This window comes from Salmo salar, chromosome ssa21 (assembly GCF_905237065.1).
Source record: "Salmo salar chromosome ssa21, Ssal_v3.1, whole genome shotgun sequence".
Lineage (NCBI taxonomy): Eukaryota > Metazoa > Chordata > Actinopteri > Salmoniformes > Salmonidae > Salmo > Salmo salar.
Window position 1 is genome coordinate 40855777 of NC_059462.1, and position 22566 is coordinate 40878342.

At 42.7% G+C, this 22566-nt stretch overlaps 1 protein-coding gene and 1 long non-coding RNA gene across 8 annotated transcripts in view; both read right to left on the minus strand.

The window, feature by feature from the left end:
- The window catches only part of sema5ba (sema domain, seven thrombospondin repeats (type 1 and type 1-like), transmembrane domain (TM) and short cytoplasmic domain, (semaphorin) 5Ba), a 325261-nt gene that overhangs the window by 82366 nt on the left and 220329 nt on the right, over window positions 1-22566 (minus strand). For all 7 annotated transcript variants that reach the window (XM_014165380.2, XM_014165378.2, XM_014165381.2 and 4 more), the window contains 3 exons: window positions 17262-17324; window positions 15629-15727; window positions 5799-6012 (listed from right to left, as the gene is read on the minus strand). In XM_014165380.2, the coding sequence (XP_014020855.1) occupies window positions 5799-6012; window positions 15629-15727; window positions 17262-17324 (376 nt within the window). The remainder of the gene's footprint in view (window positions 1-5798; window positions 6013-15628; window positions 15728-17261; window positions 17325-22566) is intronic.
- LOC106582351 (uncharacterized) lies at window positions 9516-11828 on the minus strand. Its single transcript, XR_001323286.2, has 3 exons — window positions 11611-11828; window positions 10153-11224; window positions 9516-10014 (listed from the first exon to the last, which is right to left on the minus strand). It is a non-coding gene; the product is annotated as an uncharacterized lncRNA (long non-coding RNA).

The window sequence follows — 22566 nt, forward strand, 5'->3', positions numbered from 1 at the left end:
TTATTGGCCATATGCACCAAATACAACAAGTGTGGACTTTACTGTGAAATGCTTACTTACGAGCCCTTTCTCAACAATGTAGTTAAAAAGTAAGAACATTTACAAATAGATCAAATAAAATAGTAACACAATAAAATATCACAATAAAATAACAGTAACAAGTCTATATACAGGCCATATACAAGGAGTACTGGTACCGATTCAGTGTACTGGGATACGAGGTAGTTAGGATGATTGATTGAGGTAATATGTACATGTAGGTTTGGTTAGGTGATTGATTGAGGTAATATGTGAATGTAGGTTTGGTTAGGTGATTGATTGAAGTACTATGTGAATGTAGGTTTGGTTAGGTGATTGATTGAAGTACCATGTGAATGTAGGTTTGGTTAGGTGATTGATTGAAGTACAATGTGAATGTAGGTTTGGTTAGGTGATTGATTGAAGTACTATGTGAATGTAGGTTTGGTTAGGTGATTGATTGAAGTACTATGTGAATGTAGGTTTGGTTAGGTGACTGATTGAGGTAGTATGTGAATATAGGTTTGGTTAGGTGATTGATTGAAGTACTACGTGAATGTAGGTTTGGTTAGGTGATTGATTGAAGTACTATGTGAATATAGGTTTGGTTAGGTGATTGATTGAAGTACTATGTGAATGTAGGTTTGGTTAGGTGACTGATTGAGGTAGTATGTGAATATAGGTTTGGTTAGGTGATTGATTGAAGTACTATGTGAATGTAGGTTTGGTTAGGTGATTGATTGAAGTACTATGTGAATATAGGTTTGGTTAGGTGACTGATTGAGGTAGTATGTGAATGTAGGTTTGGTTAGGTGATTGATTGAAGTACTATGTGAATATAGGTTTGGTTAGGTGACTGATTGAGGTAGTCTGTGAATGTAGGTTTGGTTAGGTGATTGATTGAAGTACTACGTGGATAGGGGGTGAAAAGCAGTAAGTCAGTAAGTCTGGGTAGCCGTTTAATTAACTGTTCAGCAGTCTTATTGCTTTGGGGTAGAAACTGTTCAGGAGCATTTTGGTCACAGACTTGGTGCTCCGGTACAGCTTGCCGTGTGGTAGCAGAGAGAACGGACTGTGACTTGGGTGGCTGGAGTCTGACAATTTACATTCCCTTGTCAGCTGAATATTCATCCACTGTCCCATTATTCTTATCCTATAGTTTGCTATATCAAACTGTTCCATCATTATCCTTAGTCTAAGCTTAATGGGAGAAGAGACAATGTAAGAACTCATAGCTTTGCCCGTGAATAATCACATGTAATGTTATCCATGTAAAAACCTGTAATCCATTTCTGAAAAACTATCATGACAAATCTACCATCACATCCCTCACCTGCTCTGCATGGAACTTTGTAATGGAGGACTAGGTTTTCCAGTTGAGTTAACAGCCATGTACATGATGGGTTTGTGTGTGTGTGTGTTTGTGTATGTTTGTGTACTGTATCACCAGACCTCCTGTCGGGTCCTAGATAATTACCACGGAAAGAGAAGCTATGGAAACAGGCATTAGCGTAGATTAACTGCTGCTTCCCCACGGCTGTCTCTCTCTCTCACACACACACACACACACACACACACACACACACACACACACACACACACACACACACACACACACACACACACACACACACACACACACACACACACACACACACACACACACAGCCCTGTGGCTGTCAGAGGTGGCATATGAATGAGCTAATACTCCATGTTTAGGCTGCGTGTCATTTGTGGGAGTCAATCCAACAAATAGCATCTTTCCACTTCCCTGCCGAAAGTAAACAGATTGTTCAATCTCCACACAGACTGATTGAGGCCTGCGGGGGGTGGAACTCACACACAGCCACGTGACTGAACATGGGGAGGAGGAGGAGGAGGAGAAGGGAGAGAGAGAGAGAGAGATTATTGCCTGCCTGTGTGTGTTGCCTAGGCTCATGACTAGAAATTAGATTTGAATTCTCACTCCGTATCCTCTGATCCTGCCCGAACCAGCTCTAGACTCTGGAAGGAGAGTCTGTACAGCAAAGTGGGCTTTGCCCCAAGAGGATGTGTGTATTTCAGAAGGGCTGAGGGAATGGAAAGGCAAGGTGGTGCCAACAGTGGGGTGTCTGTCTGTCTGTCTATCTGCAACCAGCTGTGATTATGCTGATGAGCAAAGCACTCTCTTCGCCGCTCCACTCCTCTCCTTCCTTCCTCCCTCTCTTGCTCTCTCACTCGCCCCCTCCTGTGGTAAAGCCCCCCCCTCCCACACACACCCACACACACAGCCCTGCGTGGTATGAAGCATGCAGCGTGCTGTAATTTCACCCTCTCCCTGCCACGGGGAATAATTATACCACTCACTGCCTCCTGAGTCTATCTCCTCTCCTCTGCCTGGCCTGTATATTTCTGCCCCCTACCTTTCCTCTCAGCCCTTTTCTTCCTCTGTCTCTCCCTACTGAACAGAGCATGTGAGTGGAGTTGAGCGGTCTGAAATCCCGCTCAACGCTCATGATCAGTCGCTCCATGTCCTTTCCAACCACTCACGCTAAAAAAGCTCCTCTCTCTTAGGGAAAAAAACTGCCGCTCCAAATTCGCTCCATTCATTAAAATCACAATTTAACCAACACCCATCTATTTTGTGACTACCTGGACCTACCATTTGGTTTTGAAGTATTGCAACCAAACCATATGATTTGAATGAAAAGTAATTTAATAAACAACATGAAAAGGTGACTGTAAGAAGCGCTCATCATTTCAAATAGGATTCATGTCATATTAAACACCATATAAACACTATAAATAGGTCAGGAGTCAGACAGGGAGTCTAAGTGAATTAATTATAAATTATTTAGGCTATATTATTTCAATTATTTCAAGGTTATAGCCTACAAAGAAATACATTGTGAAGCATTTGCTAGGCTGGCAGGGACATTAAGCACTCAGAATTTAAACATTTTGTTGTGTTAAATCATTATAGTTTATAAATTGCACATATAGGCTGTGACTTACTTGGAATTAAATACAAATGAAATGAAAAATGCCTTATTAGGCTCAGTGCCTTTGAATACATTTTTGGAAACACGAGTTTGGCCAGAGTTTGTGGCTTCAGGATCATGCGATGAGGGCAGCAGCAGAGAATACCCTCACCGTGCTTGCAGGGCCACTGGAGATGCTAAACACCCTTCGGGCCACTCTTGCCAGGCTGGGCAGGGATGCGGAGTTGTTTTTTTTTTCTTTGATAGGTAGGCCTAAAGGTTTATAAACAAAATAACCCTTTCAAAATGGAAAGAGGTAATATGCCAGGCCCATTGGGCCAAAATCCATGATAACCTTTTGTATAGATAATAGAACAAAAATGAACAAAATTTTAAGAATTCAGATTTTTTGTTTATAAATACCCATTTCGTTCCTTACTGTTAGCATGTGCACATAGTAAGTACAACATCATGCATTCGGGATACTTGTCTTTTTAGATTTCACAATGTTTCTTTAGTTGTGGACACACTACTTCACCGCACTCCCTCTCTTGCTCTTGGTCCTCCTCATCTCAAGTCACCTGTAAGTTTTACTAGGTCTTTTCTGAAAATATTTAGCCAAATCCATGACAGTAGCTGAAGCAAAGGGCTATAGCAGCACGCAAGTAGACTACAAGTGCATGTTGGGCCAGGAACGCCCTGAGCCCATGAAGTGAGCACTACATGGAACGGTAATGGAGCAAACTTGTAGCAGGCAAGAAGGCCGATGTTCCAGTCTTTGGGAAACTCGCTCCGTGCTCCAGTCAAACTGAGCATGCGCTGCTCCATGCTCTGCTCCATGCCCTGCTCCATGCTCTGCTCCTTGCTCTGCTCCATGCTCTGCTCCATGCGCTGCTCCATGCTCTGCTCCATGCTCTGCTCCATGCTCTGCTCCTTGCTCTGCTCCATGCTCTGCTCCATGCTCTGCTCCATGCTCTGCTCCTTGCTCTGCTCCATGCTCTGCACCTTGCTCTGCACCTTGCTCTGCTCCATGCTCTGCTCCATGCTCTGCTCCATGCTCTGCTCCTTGCTCTGCTCTATGCTCTGCACCATGCTCTGTACCATGCTCTGTACCATGCTCTGCTCCTTGCTCTGCTCCATGCTCTGCTCCATGCTCTGCTCCATGCTCTGCTCCTTGCTCTGCTCCATGCTCTCCTCCTTGCTCTGCTCCTTGCCTTACTCCAGCTCCGCTCAGCTCACATACTACTGAGTTTATCTCCTCTTCTCTCCTCTGCCTGGCCTGCTGTACTACTGTAGCCTGGCCTCCTTCTCCCTCTTCCTCTCCTGCTCTTGCTTCTTCCATCTCTCCCTACTGAGTCTCCTCTGATTGGCTCACTACTGTAGCCTCACCCTTCCTCTCCTCTCTTTCTCCCCCTTTCTTCTCCTTCTTATACCATATATTGACTCCTGAGTCTCTCTGCCTTCTTCGCCTCTCTCCTGGTCTACCCCTGTAGTTTAAACTAGAGCTCTACTACCCGACCAGAACCAGACGGGCCACAACACACCGGGTTAGGGCTGGGTAGGGCCTGTTTTTTCATAAATAACTAAGCTACGGGCAGGGCTCAGGTATCACTACATTGATCACTAACAATTTGAAGCTGAGCCATTTGCTCGTGCTCTGCGGCACAGTACAGTCATATCTGACTAAGATCATAACATGATGTCAGAAGTGCTTCAACCTCGTTAAATATAAGACAGGAGAGATTATTTCACAGAAAATAATCATGTTCCTTGAGTTTTGTCAGAGTTTATAGTGATGAAAAGTAGCTAACAGCTAACTGCTCTCTCAAGTCTCTTCATTGAGCAGAGCAGTCCAAGTGGAGCCGTCGCCATGGACACTCACAGACTCAGAGCGAGCTGAGCGAGCTGCACACAGGGAGCTAATGGGTTTACAAACAGAGGAAGTTATTTCTGATTTCGGGCTTTTGAAAGACCCTTACTTGTTGCTTATCATTTTTTTCCCGGTAATTTTAAATAGATTTTTGTAAATGATTGTAAAGCCCAATATGTTAAAGCCCAAATTTGGCAGAAGCAATCGGGTCTGGGTAGGTTAAGGCCTGAACGTTGTGGGCATTTGCAGGGCTTGAGCTTAAAATTCATGCCCGTGCAGGGCTCTAGTGCACACCTCCACCCCCTCACCCTTCCTTTCTCCCCCTTTCTTCTCCCTCCTATTTTCTCCTCCTCTTTTCGCCTCCTACTCTATGGAGCCTAGAACTAAGTATGGTTGCTGTGTTTGAATTACTGCAGATAATAATCACAGTTTCGGAAAGGTTTGTCTTTTTTCTGCTGGAGTCAGGATGTATTTGTGAGGTGCATTCAGTAAAAAGTCCTGGTGTCAGCAAAAGAAAGATTACAGACACCTAGCTAGGACTTTTGGGGCTGATGATGGAGGTTTATCTAACTTAGCTTTTCTATAGTACCAGCCAGTACCAGCTCATACTGTCCACAATACCGTACCTAGGTGGATTACACTCAAATCGCATACTTTATTTTGTGGGGGGGTCAAATTACCATGTTTTTTTAATTGGATACTAGGAAATAGTAGAAATGGTGTCCCTGAGAAACATGGTTGATAGCCTAAAACATGGTTGATAACAGACTGCACCAAGCCATTAACAATCAGGAAGCACTGGGCCTCTAACAAAGATCTTAGCTCCTATGCAATCCACTTTAATTGACTTTACCAAATTAACTAATACAAACACATAGTGGGCAGTGTCAACACACACACACACACTACAAATGCACACACACAGCGAGGTTTATGTAACTGTTATTTACCGTTGAGCCACTTGGAGTTGTACTGGGCAGTCCGGAGGGGTGGCATGCCTCCTAGGCTCCGGTAGATGACGGGGTCGCGACCCGAAAAGTCTATGACAGTGGCGGCGAACAGCTCACCACTCTCCGTCACCACCGCCGTGGAGTTATGGCGAGGGTCATACGGACACCGTGCCACGCCGTTCACACGATCCAACACGCTGGACATGTTCCCCACCTGAGTGAGGGGGAGGGAGGGGAGAGAGAGATATAGAGTGTGAGAGCAAGAAAATGATAGAAACAACACACTATCTTCTCACAGACCATATGGCTGTTTGATGTTTACATTCCAGTCATGTAGCTGGAGACGACCTTATCTGAATGCCTCCCTTCACCATTCACTCTCTAACATCCCCCACCCCTATTCCTGCCAGTTATCACTCTATCCCTCTCTTCCCTTCATCCCCCACTTCCTTCACCCACTCCTTTATTCCACACTCTAAAAAAATGATGCTCTAAAAACAAACCAATATGGGTTATTTGGTAACCCAGCGCTGGTTAAATAGTGGACAGAACAAGTTGGGTTATTTTGACCCAGCCAGTAGGGTCATTTGGATTACACAAACATGGGTTAAGTTAACCATCAGATGGGTATTTTTTACTGTCATGCTAGGTTGACCTAGCAGCTGGGTCTTTTTGAATGTAATCCTTCGGTTATTTTCAGGAGCAGTGGCTTATTAAGGGTGTGCCTTTCAGCTAGTGCTTATTGGCCACCCGTGAGTGTAAATGTCATTCCTGTGCGTTCATGTTAAGTTTACATCAAATCAAATTTTATTGATCACATACACATGGTTAGTGGATGTTAATGCGAGTGTAGCAAAATGCTTGTGCTTCTAGTTCCGACAGTGCAGTAATATCTAACAGATAATCTAACAAATTCACAACGACTACCTTATACACACGAAAGGGGATGGAATGGTGGAGGTGATATAATCCTTGGCTAGTCTCTCAAAGCACTTCATGATGACCTTAGCATTCCTGGCAACAGGAACAACGGTGGACATCTTGAAGCATGTGGGGATAGCAGACTGGGATAGGGATTGATTGAATATGTCCGTAAACACACCAGGCAGCTGGTTTGCGCATGCTCTGAGGACGCGGCTAGGGATACCGTCTGGGCCGGCAGCCTTGCGAGGGTTAACTTGTTAGGGATAGGGGGCAGTATTTTCACGGCCGGATAAAAAACGTGATTTAATCTGACTATTACTCCTGCCCAGAAACTAGAATATGCATATAATTATTAGCTTTGGATAGAAAACACTCCAAAGTTTCTAAAACTGTTTGAATGGTGTATGTGAGTATAACAGAACTTATTTGGCAGGCCAAAACCTGAGAAGATTCCAAACAGGAAGCGCCCTCTCTGACTATTTCTTGGCCTTCTTGATCGTCTCTATCCAAAACAGGGGATCTCTGGCATAACGTGACATTTTCTAACGCTCCCATAGGCTCTCAGAAGGCGCCAGAACGTTGAATGATGACTTTGCAGGCCATGGCTGAAAAACAGTAGCGCATTTGGATAGTGGTCGATCTGAGAACAATGAGACTGGGGGCGCGTGCACGAGCCGACACCATGTTTTTATTTTTTCGTCTTTGAACAAAAACAGGGTTTCCCGGTCGGAATATTATCGCTTTTTTTACGAGAAAAATCGCATAAAAATTGATTTTAAATAGCGTTTGAAATGCTTCGAAGTACGGTAATGGAATATTTTGAATATTTTTGTCACGAAACGCGCCGGGGGCGTCACCCTTCTTTACCCTTCGGATAGTGTCTTGAAAGCACGAACAAAACGCCGCTATTTGGACATAACTATGGATTATTTGGAACCAAACCAACATTTGTTATTGAAGTAGAAGTCCTGGGAGTGCATTCTGACGAAGAACAGCAAAGGTAATCCAATTTTTCTTATAGTAAATCTGAGTTTGGTTAGTACCAAACTTGGTGGGTGTCAAAATAGCTAGCCATGATGGCCGGGCTATCTACTCAGAATATTGCAAAATGTGCTTTCACCGAAAAGCTATTTTAAAATCGGACACCGCGATTGCATAAAGGAGTTCTGTATCTATAATTCTTAAAATAATTGTTATGTTTTTTGTGAACGTTTATCGTGAGTAATTTAGGAAATTCACCGGAAATGTTCGGTGGGAATGCTAGTTCTGAACGTCACATGCTAATGTAAAAAGCTGTTTTTTGATATAAATATGAACTTGATTGAACAAAACATGCATGTATTGTATAACATAATGTCCTAGGAGTGTCATCTGATGAAGATCATCAAAGGTTAGTGCTGCATTTAGCTGTGGTTTTGGTTTTTGTGACATTATATGCTAGCTTGAAAAATGGGTGTCTGATTATTTCTGTCTGGGTACTCTGCTGACATAATCTAATGTTTTGCTTTCGCTGTAAAGCCTTTTTGAAATCGGACAGTGTGGTTAGATAAAGGAGAGTCTTGTCTTTAAAATGGTGTAAAATAGTCATATGTTTGAAAAATTGAAGTTTTGGGATTTTTGAGGAATTTGTAATTCGCGCCACGCCTATCATTGGATATTGGAGCAGGTGTTCCGCTAGCGGAACGTCTAGATGTAAGAGGTTAACACGTTTAAATGTTTTACTCACGTTGGCCACAGGGAAGGAGAGCCCACAGTCTTTGGTAGCGGGCCGTGTCGGTGGCACTGTATTGTCCTCAAAGCACGCAAAGAAGTTGTTTAATATGTCTGGGAGCGAGACGTTCATGTCAGCGACGGGGCTGGTTTTCTTTTTGTAATCCGTGATTGTCTGTAGACCCTGCCACATATGAATCCTACAGACGAAGAACCATATATGTGACAATTTTTCCATTTTAAGATAATCAGTTATTTTTATATTATTAATTGTGTGTACCACATTAGGTGTTTTATGGTTGACAAATAATTCACCATACTCATATCTTCCAACAACAATTGATATTTTTTTGTTATTTCAAAAAATACTTTTTTTATTGCCGTTTTAATTTTTAGAATGTGGAAGAACAGTATATCTCCAGTGATGATTTCAGTTTGTGGAAGAACAGTATATGTGACATTTTCCATGACACTTGTAAGATGTCCTTTTTTAATACCTGATATGATGTTTTAAGTACTTTCAAGTGCAGATGCCCTTCATGTAAATAACTTAAATGCAATATGTAGTTAATTCATTTGTATGGAGGTTCATTTAAAGTTGGTCTATCAACTTTAGCACTGATGACTTTTCTTAAAAATTGAGTCATGAAATCTTAGTCTCATTTAAAATGAAGCCCTCAATGTGAACATACCATAGAATAACTACAAAAATAGAATTCAATCAAAAGAAGCACAACTTCTACATATCAAATATGGATCAATGTGATGTGCCAATATGCAGGTCCCTAAGGTCAATATTACAAAACGTTCAGAAACCCATTCTCTTTGCGTTTAACACTATGATCAGCAATTAAGTTTTGAATTGCGTTAAACCCATGCTAAAGGCAAGAAATGTCCTGTACTGAGGTGACAGCAGTAAATAAGTATTAACTGCTTAGAGTTGATGCTAAATGTGGTGACAGAGAGACGTACTGTGTATTGTAATGAATAACAAAAGGGAATCAAGATCAAATGAATACTCACATACTGTATGCGATGACTTGTTTGTTTTTAATTAATTCAGATTTAAAAAGGTTCAAATGATCACACACAAAATCATTCTCAACAGAACACATTGTACATAACATTTTCTACACTAGGAACAACATCTTAAAATTAAATTAATTCAATATATTGTGCTGGTTGAAATCATACACAAATTGATTCACATAGAAAATTCCTACAATAGGGGTGACATGTTTTCTGAAATGTATTCAGATTCAACATACTATACAGGTTCAGGGGATCATAAACTCACAGAAAAAACGGTTAATTATGTAGCTTGGTTTAACATCAAATTATTCACTCTGCAGTGATTTATAAAAAGAGCATGCAGCAGCTGGCAAGTAGTTGAGCATGGTCATCAGATCTTGGTACTTGTTTTTTTTGATGGGCAGAGGACTCTCATATGCTCTAGGGTAGTGGCTTGCAAAATAGGGAGGTTGAGGTGTAGCTCCTTGTTTTGGTTTGGAGATCAGCCACGATTTCCATCCCTCAAATAGACTGTGGCTCTGTCTGGCGTACAGATTCCAAGGATCCTCAACTGAAAATACAACAGAAACATTTTAAGTTCCTGACATCAATAAACAACTTTCACAGTCAAGCACTAGGATATTTTATTGTTAGAACAACATGTTGCATGTTGATGATGAATGTTAGTAAACTATTCTCTGTGCAATACCTGTGATATACTGTCATCGGATCTTAGAATGAGCCAATGTTTGCGATCGATTCCTTTCCCAATAGCTGTGACTTTTAACCACCTCACTGAGGTGATCTGTAGTCCAGCTGGTCGCTTGAGGACAGAATCTGGCAGGTGCCTGAAGTCTTCACATTGCATCCTCATCACCTTGAATGGTTTTGCTGGTTGTGCTTCAAGTATCATCTTTGAAACATCATCAGGTGTATGAAGGACTGACACCTTGCGCCTCTTCTCAATGGTGGCAAAAGATCGATCACAAGGAAGAAAAGAATGACCAGAGACCATGAACTTCTGCTCAACTTGGGTAAAGTAACCCATAGAGATGAGCATCGACATCAGATTGAGCATCCGCCAGTTGTTATTCTGCCCACAGCATCTGTCACTGAAGATGATCAACTTGCGCACCTCTGGTTTGGGGAGTGGCGTGAATTTTGTCTTCACCCACTTCAATATGCAGCTTGCTACCTCAATGGAACCTCGGTGTGCAATCCCCTCATGCCAAACACACATGTATGCAGGATCTTCTTTTCCAAGTTCCTGGATGCAAAGGTTAAAATTTGACAGCTGCCGCTGGTAGTAGACATTGGAGTGGGTCAGATTAGGGGTGTACATCACCCCCTGTAGATCCACAGAAATGACATGGCAGTCAGCATTGGCTTTAGCCCACTCAGTGTCACTTTGAAGCTGTGTGTAGGCCTTTTCGGCTTTGATGGTGCAACTCACTTTCAACTGCAATCTTCCTCTTCTCCTCTTCAGATGTTGCTGCTGACATCTTAGTGAAGAATGCGTCACATTTGCCACAGGTGTCACTCCTGGGTTGGCCGAAATTGAGACTCTGCTGTTTGAAAATGTCCCTATAAACCCAGAATTTTGCAGATGATGTGGTATTCTTCTCTTTGTAGAGTCGGTACATTCGCAACAAATTCAGATCAGGGCTGAGGTATTCTCTGTGTACATCCCCTTCATCCGAGAGTAGTGGTTCTGGGTTCTTGGGAAAGATAAAATGTGCTCCTTGATGCCCTCTTTCACTGTAGCATGTATCCGATGTGGCCTGTAAGGAGACAACAAGATGTTGTTGAACTTGTATTCTCTCAATGATCTAGGGACCTGCCTTAGAGTGCAACTGTGTCGCTATAACCGGGGTACAAATCCCGGTCACGCCATTGCCGTTTGTGGCCGGGGGGTCCTGTAGGGCGGCGAGAATTAGGCCAGTGCCGTCCGGTGGGAGGGGGAAGGTAATCGGCACTCAGTCCTCAATGCTCAGGTTGTAGTTGGACAGCTTAATTACCATCATTTTGTTTAAAAGTAATAAACATTTTTATATTTTTGTTTCAGAATTCGCTATTCATCCATTCGATACTCTATGTTAATGTTTAGAAGATTGTTTAGAGCACTGCTATAGTGAAATAATCCAGGCTGGAATCCATAGCGCATTACCTATTGCTATGCTTCCCTCTTCCATCTTCTAAAGGAGACCTAGCCTCAGTAGCCTGATCTGGAGACCCTGCAACCTCACCTGCCTCAGCTTGAACTCCTAACTTTTCCTGAACAACCTGACCAAAACAATTACATTTCAATTAGCAGGTTCTAAAAAAACTAGTACAAAGAATACAATATGTTTGTAATTGATATTCATATAGACATTAATTCATATTTTCACTTGCCTGAAGACGGCTGTTGGTTAGCTGGAACACAGACATGAAAGTGACCTTGCACACATTCAATCTCTGGCCTGCTTGCTGTACATGGTATTTGAAGGTTTGTTTCCGTCGTTTGTTCTCCTTTGTATCCTCAGGTTTACGTCTCCGTTTCACCTCATGCTGCAATAAAAATTGACAATGATAAATTCAGAATTTAATATACTGTAGCACATTCAGGGTATTGCTTGATCAGGACCTCCATCTTTCACACACTCCCAACCTATACACAGAATGAGTTTGTGTTGCACCATTGTGTAACACTGCACTTTTAGAGTTAACGTTAATGTACGTATCATTACTGTCAAAGTTAAACTATGCAAGTGTTCAATATAGCTATTATAATAATAGGAGTTTTGTCCTATTTCTAACCTGTTCTAAGCCGGAGAGAATCAACGCTTGTTGTTTCTCATATGGGACAGTGTAGAAAGTGTTGAACAGATGCAGCTTGAGCTCATCAGTCAACTTTCCACAATCCTTTCTGCACGTAGTGGAACACGCTCTTCCCTGCAGGATACAGTGTAACGTTACATATAACTAGCTAGCTACTGTAGCCATGTCGAATCATCCGGTGGATGGAGAAAAAGTAGCTAGCTATGTTTCTTCTATAATCTAGCAATAACATTTGTAACGATAATGTATAAGTTAGTAGCCAACGAACTTTAGCTAATATGTTTTCTCTATAGTTACAAATTAGACAACCCAGAACATACATGTTAGTTACTGTACTCACTAGCTAGCTAGCTAGATTGTTTGATATACGGTTCTTCCACATACCTCTTTTGGACAGCTTTTTCCAGTTTTTTCTTGACCCTTACGATTTGTATAGGGTTTTCCCGCATCCCGTAAGATCTTCCTTTGCCTGTCTTTTCATTCTTTTAGTTTAGTTTTACGTTTCTTTCCCACATTTCGGCGATTTTCATCAGCAACAGAAAAGTTGTGCGCTTGTCCGTCCATTCTGAGTGGTGCACATAAACGGTTATTCCACGAGAGCCTATCTTTAAATTTCAAAATATTGTTAATTAGCGCGTGGAAAGCTTGTGAAACCGGTTCACTATAGAAAAAGGGTGTCCAATAACGATTTTTCATGTATATCTCTTTTTTTTTTAAATGTCACATATATGGTTCTTCGTCTGTAGGATTCATATGTCTTGTATTTGAGCCGTTGAATTGCAACTCTACTTTGTCTCTATACTGTCGCTTTGCTTGCTTGATTGCCTTGCGGAGGGAATCAAATATGTATTCGGTCATGTTTCCAGTCACCTTGCCATGATTAAATGCAGTGGTTCGTGCTTTCAGGTTTGCGCGAATGCTACTATCAATCCACGGTTTCTGGTTAGGGAAGGTTTTAATAGTCACAGTGGGTACAACATCTCCAATGCACTTCCTAATAAACTCACTCACCGATTGAGCATATACGTCAATATATTGTCTGAGGCTACCCAGAACATATCCCAGTCCACCTGACGGAAGCAGTCTTGAAGCATGGAATCCAATTGGTCAGACCAGCGTTGGATAGACCTAAGCATGGGCACTTCCTGTTTTAGTTTCTGCCTATAGGAGGGGAGCAACAAGATGGAGTCATGGTCAGATTTACCGAGGGAGGACGGGGGAGGGCCTTGTATGCACCATGAAAGTTAGAGTAGCAGTGGTCCAGTGTTTTGCTCGAGCGGGTACAACAGTCAATGTGCTGGTAGAATTTAGGTATTCTTGTTCTCAAATTAGCTTTGTTAACATCCACAGCTACAATACATGCAGCCTCAGGATATATGGTTTCCAGTTTACATAGAGTCCAGTGAAGTTCTTTCAAGGTCGTCGAGGTATCTGCATGTGGGAGGATGCACAGTTGAAGTCGGAAGTTTACATACACTTAGGTTGGAGTCATTAAAACTCGTTTTCAACCACTCCACAAATTTCTTGTTAATAAACTATAGTTTTGCCAAGTCGGTTAGGACATCTACTTTGTGCATGACACGTAATTTTTCCAACAATTGTTTACAGACAGATTATTTCACTTATAATTCACTGTATCATAATTGCAGTGGGTCAGAAGTTGACTGTGCCTTTAAACAGCTTGTAAAATTCCAGAAAATGATGTCATGGATTTAGAAGCTTCTGATAGGCTAATTGAAATCATTTGAGTCAATAGGAGGTGTTCCTATTTCAAGGCCTACCTTCAAACTCAGTGCCTCTTTGCTTGACATCATGGGAAAGTCAAAAGAAATCAGCCAAGAAAAATTGTAGACCTCCACAAGTCTGGTTCATCCTTGGGAGAAATTTCCAAATGCCGGAAGGTACCACGTTCATCTGTACAGACAATAGTACGCAAGTATAAACACCATGGGACCACGCAGCCATCATACCGCTCAGGAAGGAGATGCGTTCCAACATACTTTGGTGCGAAATGTGCAAATCAATCCCAGAACAACAGCAAAGGATCTTGTGAAGATGCTGGAGGAAACAGGTACAAAAGTATCTATATCCACAGTAAAACGAGTCCTATGTCGACATAACCTGAAAGGACGCTCAGCAAGGAAGAAGCCACTGCTCTAAAACCGGCATAAAAAAAAGACAGACTACGGTTTGCAACTGAACAAGGGGGTGAAGATTGTACTTTTTGGAGAAATGTCCTCTGGTCTGATGAAACAAAAATGGAACTGTTTGGCCATAATGACCATCGTTATGTTTGGAGGAAAAAGGGGGATGTTTGCAAGCCGAAGAACACCATCACAACCGTAAAGCCACTGGGTGGCAGCAGGAGGGACTGGTGCACTTCACATCATGAGGAATGAAAATTATGTGGATATATTGAAGCAACATCTCAAGACATCAGTCAGGAAATCAAGCTTGGTCGCAAATGGGTCTTCCAAATGGACAATGACCCCAAGCATACTTCCAAAGTTGTGGCAAAATGGCTTAAGGACAACAAAGTCAAGGTATTGGAGTGGCCATCAAAGCCCTGACCTCAACCCTATAGACAATTTGTGGGCAGAACTGAAAAAGCGTGTGCGAGCAAGGAGGCCTACAAACCTGACTCAGTTACACCAGCTCTGTCAGGAGGAATGGGCCAAAATTCACCCAACTTATTGTGGGAAGCTTGTAGAAGGCTACCCGAAACGCTTGACCAGTTGAACAATTTAAAGGCAAAGCTACCAAATACTAATTGAGTATATGTAAACTTCTGACCCACTGGGAATGTGATGAAAGAAATAAAAGCTGAAATAAATAATTCTCTCTACTATTATTCTGACATTTCACCTTCTTAAAATAAAGTGGTGATCCTAACTGACCTAAGACAGGGAATTTTCACATCAATAACCCAACACCCAGCACCAATAACCCAACACCCAGCATCAATAACCCAACACCCAGCATCAATAACCCAACACCCAGCACCAATAACCCAACACCCAGCACCAATAACCCAACACCCAGCATCAATAACCCAACACCCAGCATCAATAACCCAACACCCAGCACCAATAACCCAACACCCAGCATCAATATCCCAACACCCAGCATCAATATCCCAACACCCAGCACCAATAACCCAACACCCAGCATCAATAACCCAACACCCAGCATCAATAACCCAACACCCAGCATCAATAACCCAACAGTTTTTAAAGAAAACAACCCAGCATTTACAATGCACCACCCTCCTTTACTCTCTCATCATGTCCTCCCTATCCCCCCTACCTACACCCCTGTAGGTTATCACTCTATCCATCCTCCCTGCATCCCCCATTCCCTCTTACCTCCCGGGTGATACAGAGGGGCTGGAAGGCGTTGGTTCCACAGGTGATGACCTCAGTCTTATTGACCAGTAGCACGCGGAGGTAGTTCTGACACTCTACCTACAGGGAGTGGTAGAGAGCAGACAGGTTGTTAGAGGTTAGAAACCTGCGTACCTTTGTTTGTATTCACCAAACACAAGAAAACGGACCGAAACCGGGAGGGACTACATGAACTTGATAAGAATCTGGGACCAAATGGCTCCTTAACAGCTTCATAAAGACTGCTGAATAGTTCATCAAATGTCTACCCTTATTTTATTCTTATCTATTATCGTTTTTTTGCACTGACTCTCTTGCACTGACACTCCAACACACACACACACACACACAACACACACACATGCATATTGACGCCACACACACACACACACACACACACACACACACACACACACACACACACACACACACACACACACACACACACACACACACACACACACACACACACACACACACACACACACACACATTCCTTCACAGTCTTCACATATGCTGCTGCTACTCTCTGTTTAATATCTATGCAAAGTCACTTTACCCTTTACACTTTACCTACAGTACATATTAACTCAATTACCTCGACTAACCTGAACTCCTGCACAATGACTCGGTACCGGTACCCCTTGTATATAGTCTCGTTATTGTTACTGTTATTTTTATTGTGTTACTTTTTCCTTTAGTTTAGCAAGTTTGTCTTACTTATTTAAAACTGCATTTTTGGTTAAGGGCTCGTAAGTAAGCATTTCACCTGTTGTATTAGGTGCATGTGACAAATCAAATTTGATTTGAAACCTGATAAACGCTTGTTTTTGTTGCAAAACATTTTGCTATGGTTTGCAACAGAGTGCACTAATGAATACAACCCAGAAATACTCACTCACTGCTCACTTTCATCTGTAAAATGAAATGTAACACATTTAAACCTAATCTAATCACATCTCATTTTTATAAAGCACTGTCTGACGTTTGAGGGAAAGAAACTTTTTTGTTGTCCTTAAGTATTCTGTCTTGGCAAATAAATAAAATTGCTTTGTTTCAAACTTGAGGTCAGACGGCGTTCTCCAGAGAGAATGGATTTTTTACTTTCCCTTCTCCGTTGGGCTTTTGAGATAAAAATAGCATGGCAATCAATTCTCACAAAGAAAAGCGAAATAACAAAATGATCACAGTGTTTGTTATCAGCCGTTGGAAGTACAGAAGAAGGGCTCTGCCTTGAGTGTCTTACTAAAACGTCTGTGTTATTTTTCACTTCCCAGCCAGAAAACACACTTTGATTGAAGGGACCCAATAATCATAAAATCACTATAAGCCACTCCCACAAGACCCCATAGAGCCCCTTGACCAGTCAGTCAACAGATGGCTTTTAAAGGAAATGGTCCTATTCAGGGAAGGTCCTGTGTGTGTGTGTGTGTGTGTGTGTGTGTGTGTGTGTGTGTGTGTGTGTGTGTGTGTGTGTGTGTGTGTGTGTGTGTGTGTGTGTGGTATATGTGTATATTTGTGTGGTGTGTGTGTATGCGTGTATTTGTGTGAGTGTGTACATGTGTATGTGAATGTGTGTGGATTCCTCCCGGGAAGTCTGAAAGTCGTCGTTTACCTCAGTCTTCCCTTTGCTCTGACAGGACCTCCTGGTGTCGTCATCTGGAATCCATTCTGTTGCCTAGGAAACCAAAATAAACACATGTAAAAAGAGTGACTGGATGCAGCATTCACCTGTTGCAAAGGGGGCTTCCTGAGTACTGCATTGAAAGAGACTCACAGTGGCTGCTGCCTGAGTACTGCATTGAAAGAGACTCACAGTGGCTGCTGCCTGAGTACTGCATTGAAAGAGACTCACAGTGGCTGCTGCCTGAGTACTGCATTGAAAGAGACTCACAGTGGCTGCCTGACTACTTCCTTAGAAAGAGAAAGTGGCTGCCTGCAAATGCCGCAACTGTCGACGGTAATATTAACAACACAGACGTCATGAAAAGACACAAACCTTATTGTTGTTTGTTAATTGCGTCAACATGGAGCTGAGTGGGCCAGCCAGTGGATTACAAGGTGAGGTAACCAGACAGGACCATGGCTGCAACCCAGATGTCCTTAGGATGGAAATAGCATCTTCTTCTCTCATTAAAGCTAAAGCAATGTGTTTCAGAGTCCAATCCTCCACACACACACACACACACACACACACACACACACACACACACACACACACACACACACACACACACACACACACACACACACACACACACACACACACACCGTCCTCCAATCTTCTACCACACACACCGTCCTCCAATCTTCTACCACACACACCATCCTCCAATCTTCTACCACACCAATGCCTGTTGTTTCTCCACGGCCCAATTACATTCCTTTTCAACCGTATGCCTTGGTTTTAATTAAGAATGTCCTAGCTCAGTGCTGGGGCAGACACGCACGCGCACACACACACACACACACGCACGCACGCACGCACGCACGCACGCACACACACACACACACCGCTAACAGAGCAGAATCGGCCTTTTGTATAGGAGCCTGAGAGATGGTACTCTCTCTCATGGGTATCACTTTGTGTTTAGGTCTCTCAGTTTCACTAAAAATAGCCGTGGTGCTGCTAGCCTGACCCACTAGTGCTGGAACAGGGAGAGAGAAAAGCTAAAGTTGTCATGGACTCGGGCCTGAGTATACCCCCTATGTGACACTCCCCTCTCCTCCTCTCCCCTATCATTCTCCTCTCCACCTCTCCTCTAATCTATTTCAGCGAATGGGGGGCCTCTTTGCACACACTTGAGCAAAAGTCTAGCCATTCAGGTTATCTCCCTCGTAGTATTGACTTTGAGACGGAGTATCCATAACACACAACACAACCACAACGATCACCATTTTGCCTTGTTCTTCACACAGTGGAACATTGCCATGCACAACAAGGCAAGAGACTACTACAGAGACCGCATCGTGACATGAAAACAGAAAAGCCCATGTCTGGACTCTGGAAACACATTAAAGTGTCCAGAAGCGGCAGAAGGAAAAGGAAAGAGGGTAAGAAGGAAATTGATTAGTTCAATAAATCTATGTTTAGCTCATTGAGAGAGAGGATCTGCGACCTAAATGGCACACTATTCCTTACATAGTGCACTACTTATGACAAAAGTAGTATACTATATAGGGAAAAGGGTGCCATTTGGTCTCCTCGACCCTGATGAGTCTGGGTGTTATCTCGGTCTGAGAGACTCTTTTCAATTAACCTTCCTCATACTGCCATTAATAGAGAGAGAGAGAACGGAGAGAGAGATAGAACAGAGATGGGAGAGAGAGAGGGAGATAGGGAGAGAGAGAGAGATAGGGAGAGAGAGAGATAGGGAAAGAGAGAGAGAGAGTCATGTAGACCAGCCAGCCTTACAGGCCCACTGTGATTCAATTAGACAACTAGGACAGTTTAAACTCAGGACAGATAAGGGGTAGGGCATCATTGTAAATAAGAATTTGTTCTTAACTGACTTGCCTAGTTAAATAAAGGTTAAATAAAAAAATTCAAATAAGAGCCAGGGCCTCAAATTAATTATTATTTGTGTAACTTTTTCTTACCCTCATATCAAGGCGTTACTATAATACCATGACAGTCAACAAGCTCTTCAAATACCATCACACATACCCTCTCTGGGTGGTCTGTCAAACACTCCACACGTCACACTGACCATAGAACTGTTTTCAAATGAACTGTTACTACATGTCCTCAATAGACCAGCTCTAGGAGCGGAGTAGTGATGACGTGATTCAAAACAAATGCACACACACCCCTCCTTTCACACACCCCTCCATCCATTGCTGTGTGTGTGTGTGTGTGTGTGTGTGTGTGTGTGTGTGTGTGTGTGTGTGTGTGTGTGTGGATGCCTATGCGGTGAATCATCGTTTAGGTCATTACCATCTTTTCTCAGTGAGAAATTCTGTCAGCTTAACCCCTGACCCCTCGTCGCCCCGTCAAGTCCCTCTCTTCACCCCTACTGGAACAAAGTGAGCTCACAAAGTCCTACCCCAAATAGCACAGGGCCCATCCACACCCAATACCACCACAACTATACCCCCTAGCCCCGGCTGTGACAGGCCTATAAACAGGCACTCTGAGTGTGGTGACGGCTGTACAATGCCTGCCTGCCTGGGCTGGAGGTGGGCTGGAGCAGGGCTGGAGCAGGGCTGGATGGAGCTGTCTGTCTGTCTGTCTGTAAACAGGCCCATAGGGCCGCAGGGCAGTAGAGGGATGAGGTGACAGTGTAGGGATGAGGCTAGAGGCGTGAGAACCTATTTCAGACTAAAAGGGTTCTTTTAGAAATAGTCATATGTGACACAGTGATGAGGTGGAGGACATGTTAATATCACAATACTTACTATTCTATTCATATTCAATACTAAGTATTCTAGTTTGCCTTATCCTTTCATGTGAGTTTGACATTACATTTGTGATGATTTTTTGTTCAATTGAGCTACTGACATTTAGAAATAAGACTCAAACAGAAGATAAATCACTTTACAAGTTATTCACTCTAAATGTCAGTTTAAATGTCAGTTTGGAGGTAACTATAACACATTGGTTTGAGGAATACAAAATGGTGGATATTGAAAAACAAACTGAAGACAATACATTTTTTTCCCCTGCTACTTTTCCAGAACAGTCAATTATTCGAGTCCTGGACTGACTTGTTGATAAGTTGTGCAACCACTCTTATGCATCTCTGATTTCATTCTCCTCTATAAGAAGGGCCAACCAACAACAATGATGCACCTTCACCAACAACATCTAGTTTCTCTCAAACTCAGGTGACACCTAATTTCTTCCAACTTTGTCACTTTGCCACCTTTGGAGGCAATAAGTATTCTACCCCCGGCAATCCTTTACAGGAAAAAAAATATCATTACTTTTTAATGGGCAAATAAAATAGCTGAAAATACAATTAGTGAGAGGATGGAGGATTCATCACTTTTACAGAAGAGACATTATGTTTTGGAGGGAAATGTATTACATTTTTACAGAGAAAGTAGGAAATGTTAATGAAACAAACCGCTAACAGTGAGCCAGACAGTTGGAGCGATGGGAAATGGCTCTTGCTTAAACATGGATGGCACTCTGTAGATAAGACTAGGTCGCTCTGTGACATATGACAACAAGCATGTTGACTATTCATTATGGTTTGTGAATCATTTACATCTTAGTCATTTAGAAGACACTCTTATCCAGAGCGATTTACAGGAGCAATTAGGGTTTAGTACCTTGGTCAAGAACACATAGACAGATTTTCCCCCTAGTTGGCTCGGGGATTCTAACCAGTGACCTTTTGGTTACTGGCTCAACGCTCTTAACCGCTAGGCTACCTGCCGAACAAAATGTGTCTGGAGAGAAGACACAGAGGTATTTCAGAGGGTTTGCTTCAGTGGGCTACAGCAAGTACGGTATTTAAAAAGATTGCTGTGACTGCTTGAGACTGCATTCAGTGGACTTGTACGTACACAGACTCTTATCATAAGGGAAAATTAAGTCTGAAATGTAAAAGTGAAAACAACAATCTTCAGAAGCCTTTATCCACCTGAAATACGCTACAAGGCCCTACCCTCTTCTCCTGCATTGCAGAAGAGTTCTCATGCAACAGAGTAATCAAATTAAGATCCTACATCTGTACAGTATACATACTCACTCAACCATAATGGTATGGACTAAGAATCCATTTACTGGACTCTGAGAATCTATTTACTGTTGAATATATTTCCCCTCCCTATATCCTTGACTCAACCTCCAAATCTCTGTCGAACCGAGTGAGTGTTATGTGCATGATCTGTGATGAAGGTGTGGAGAGGAGGCAAAGAGATCATCCATCTCTGTACTGTCTGTTATAGCCTTCTAGCTCTACTCTACTCCAAGCCATCACTTCAATGAGCCCACGCCCCGCCTTGCTTCCTCCTCTTGAAGTCACTGACAGAGTACCCTATTCAGGCTTGCACCCTTTCCATCCTCCACTCCCCTCCAACTCCTCTGTTCCCCCATCCCCTTCATTCCCTCCATCTTTTACCCCTCCATTCCTTTCCTTCCTCCGTCCCCCTCTCCACTCCCCTCTTCTCCACTTCACACCCCCTTACCCCTCTCCACTCCCTTCCACTCCCCCCCAGTCCTACTGACGAATGTGACAGGACTCTCAATGGCCCTCCTTCATTGTCCCTGAACACTGATCCCTAGACAAGAGGGCGCAGATACGCTCTCCTCCCCCTGTGCACTCCTCCTGTCCTCCTCTGCTGCCCTCCTCCTTCCCCCTGTGATGTACACTCCAGCCCTCTAGGCCCTCTACCCCCCCTCCCTGAGTGTGTGTCAGTGTGTGTCAGTGTGTGTCAGTGTGTCAAATGAAATCACATTTTATTAATCCCATGCTTCGCAAACAACAGGTGTGGACTAACAGTGGAATGATAACTTGCGGCCCTTCCCAACAATGCAGAGAGAAAGAAAATAGATAAATAATAGAAAAGTAAAATACATACAATTTGTATTAATAATAACTACACAATGAGTAACGATAACATGGCTATATAAAAGGGGTACCCGTACTGAGTCGATGTGCAGGGGTACAAGGTAATTGAGGCAGACATATACAGTACAGTACCCGTCAAAAGTTTGAACACTCCTACTCATTCAAGGGTTTTTCATTATGTTTACAATTTTCTACATTGTAGAATCATAGTGAAGACATTAAAACTATGAAATAACACACATGGAATCATGTGGTAACCAAAAAAGTGTTAAACCAAATAAAATATATTTCATATTTGAGATTCTTCAAAGAAGTCACCCTTTGCCTTGATGACAGCTTTGCACACTCTTGGCATTCTCTCAACCAGCTTCATGAGGTAGTCACCTGGAATGCATTTCA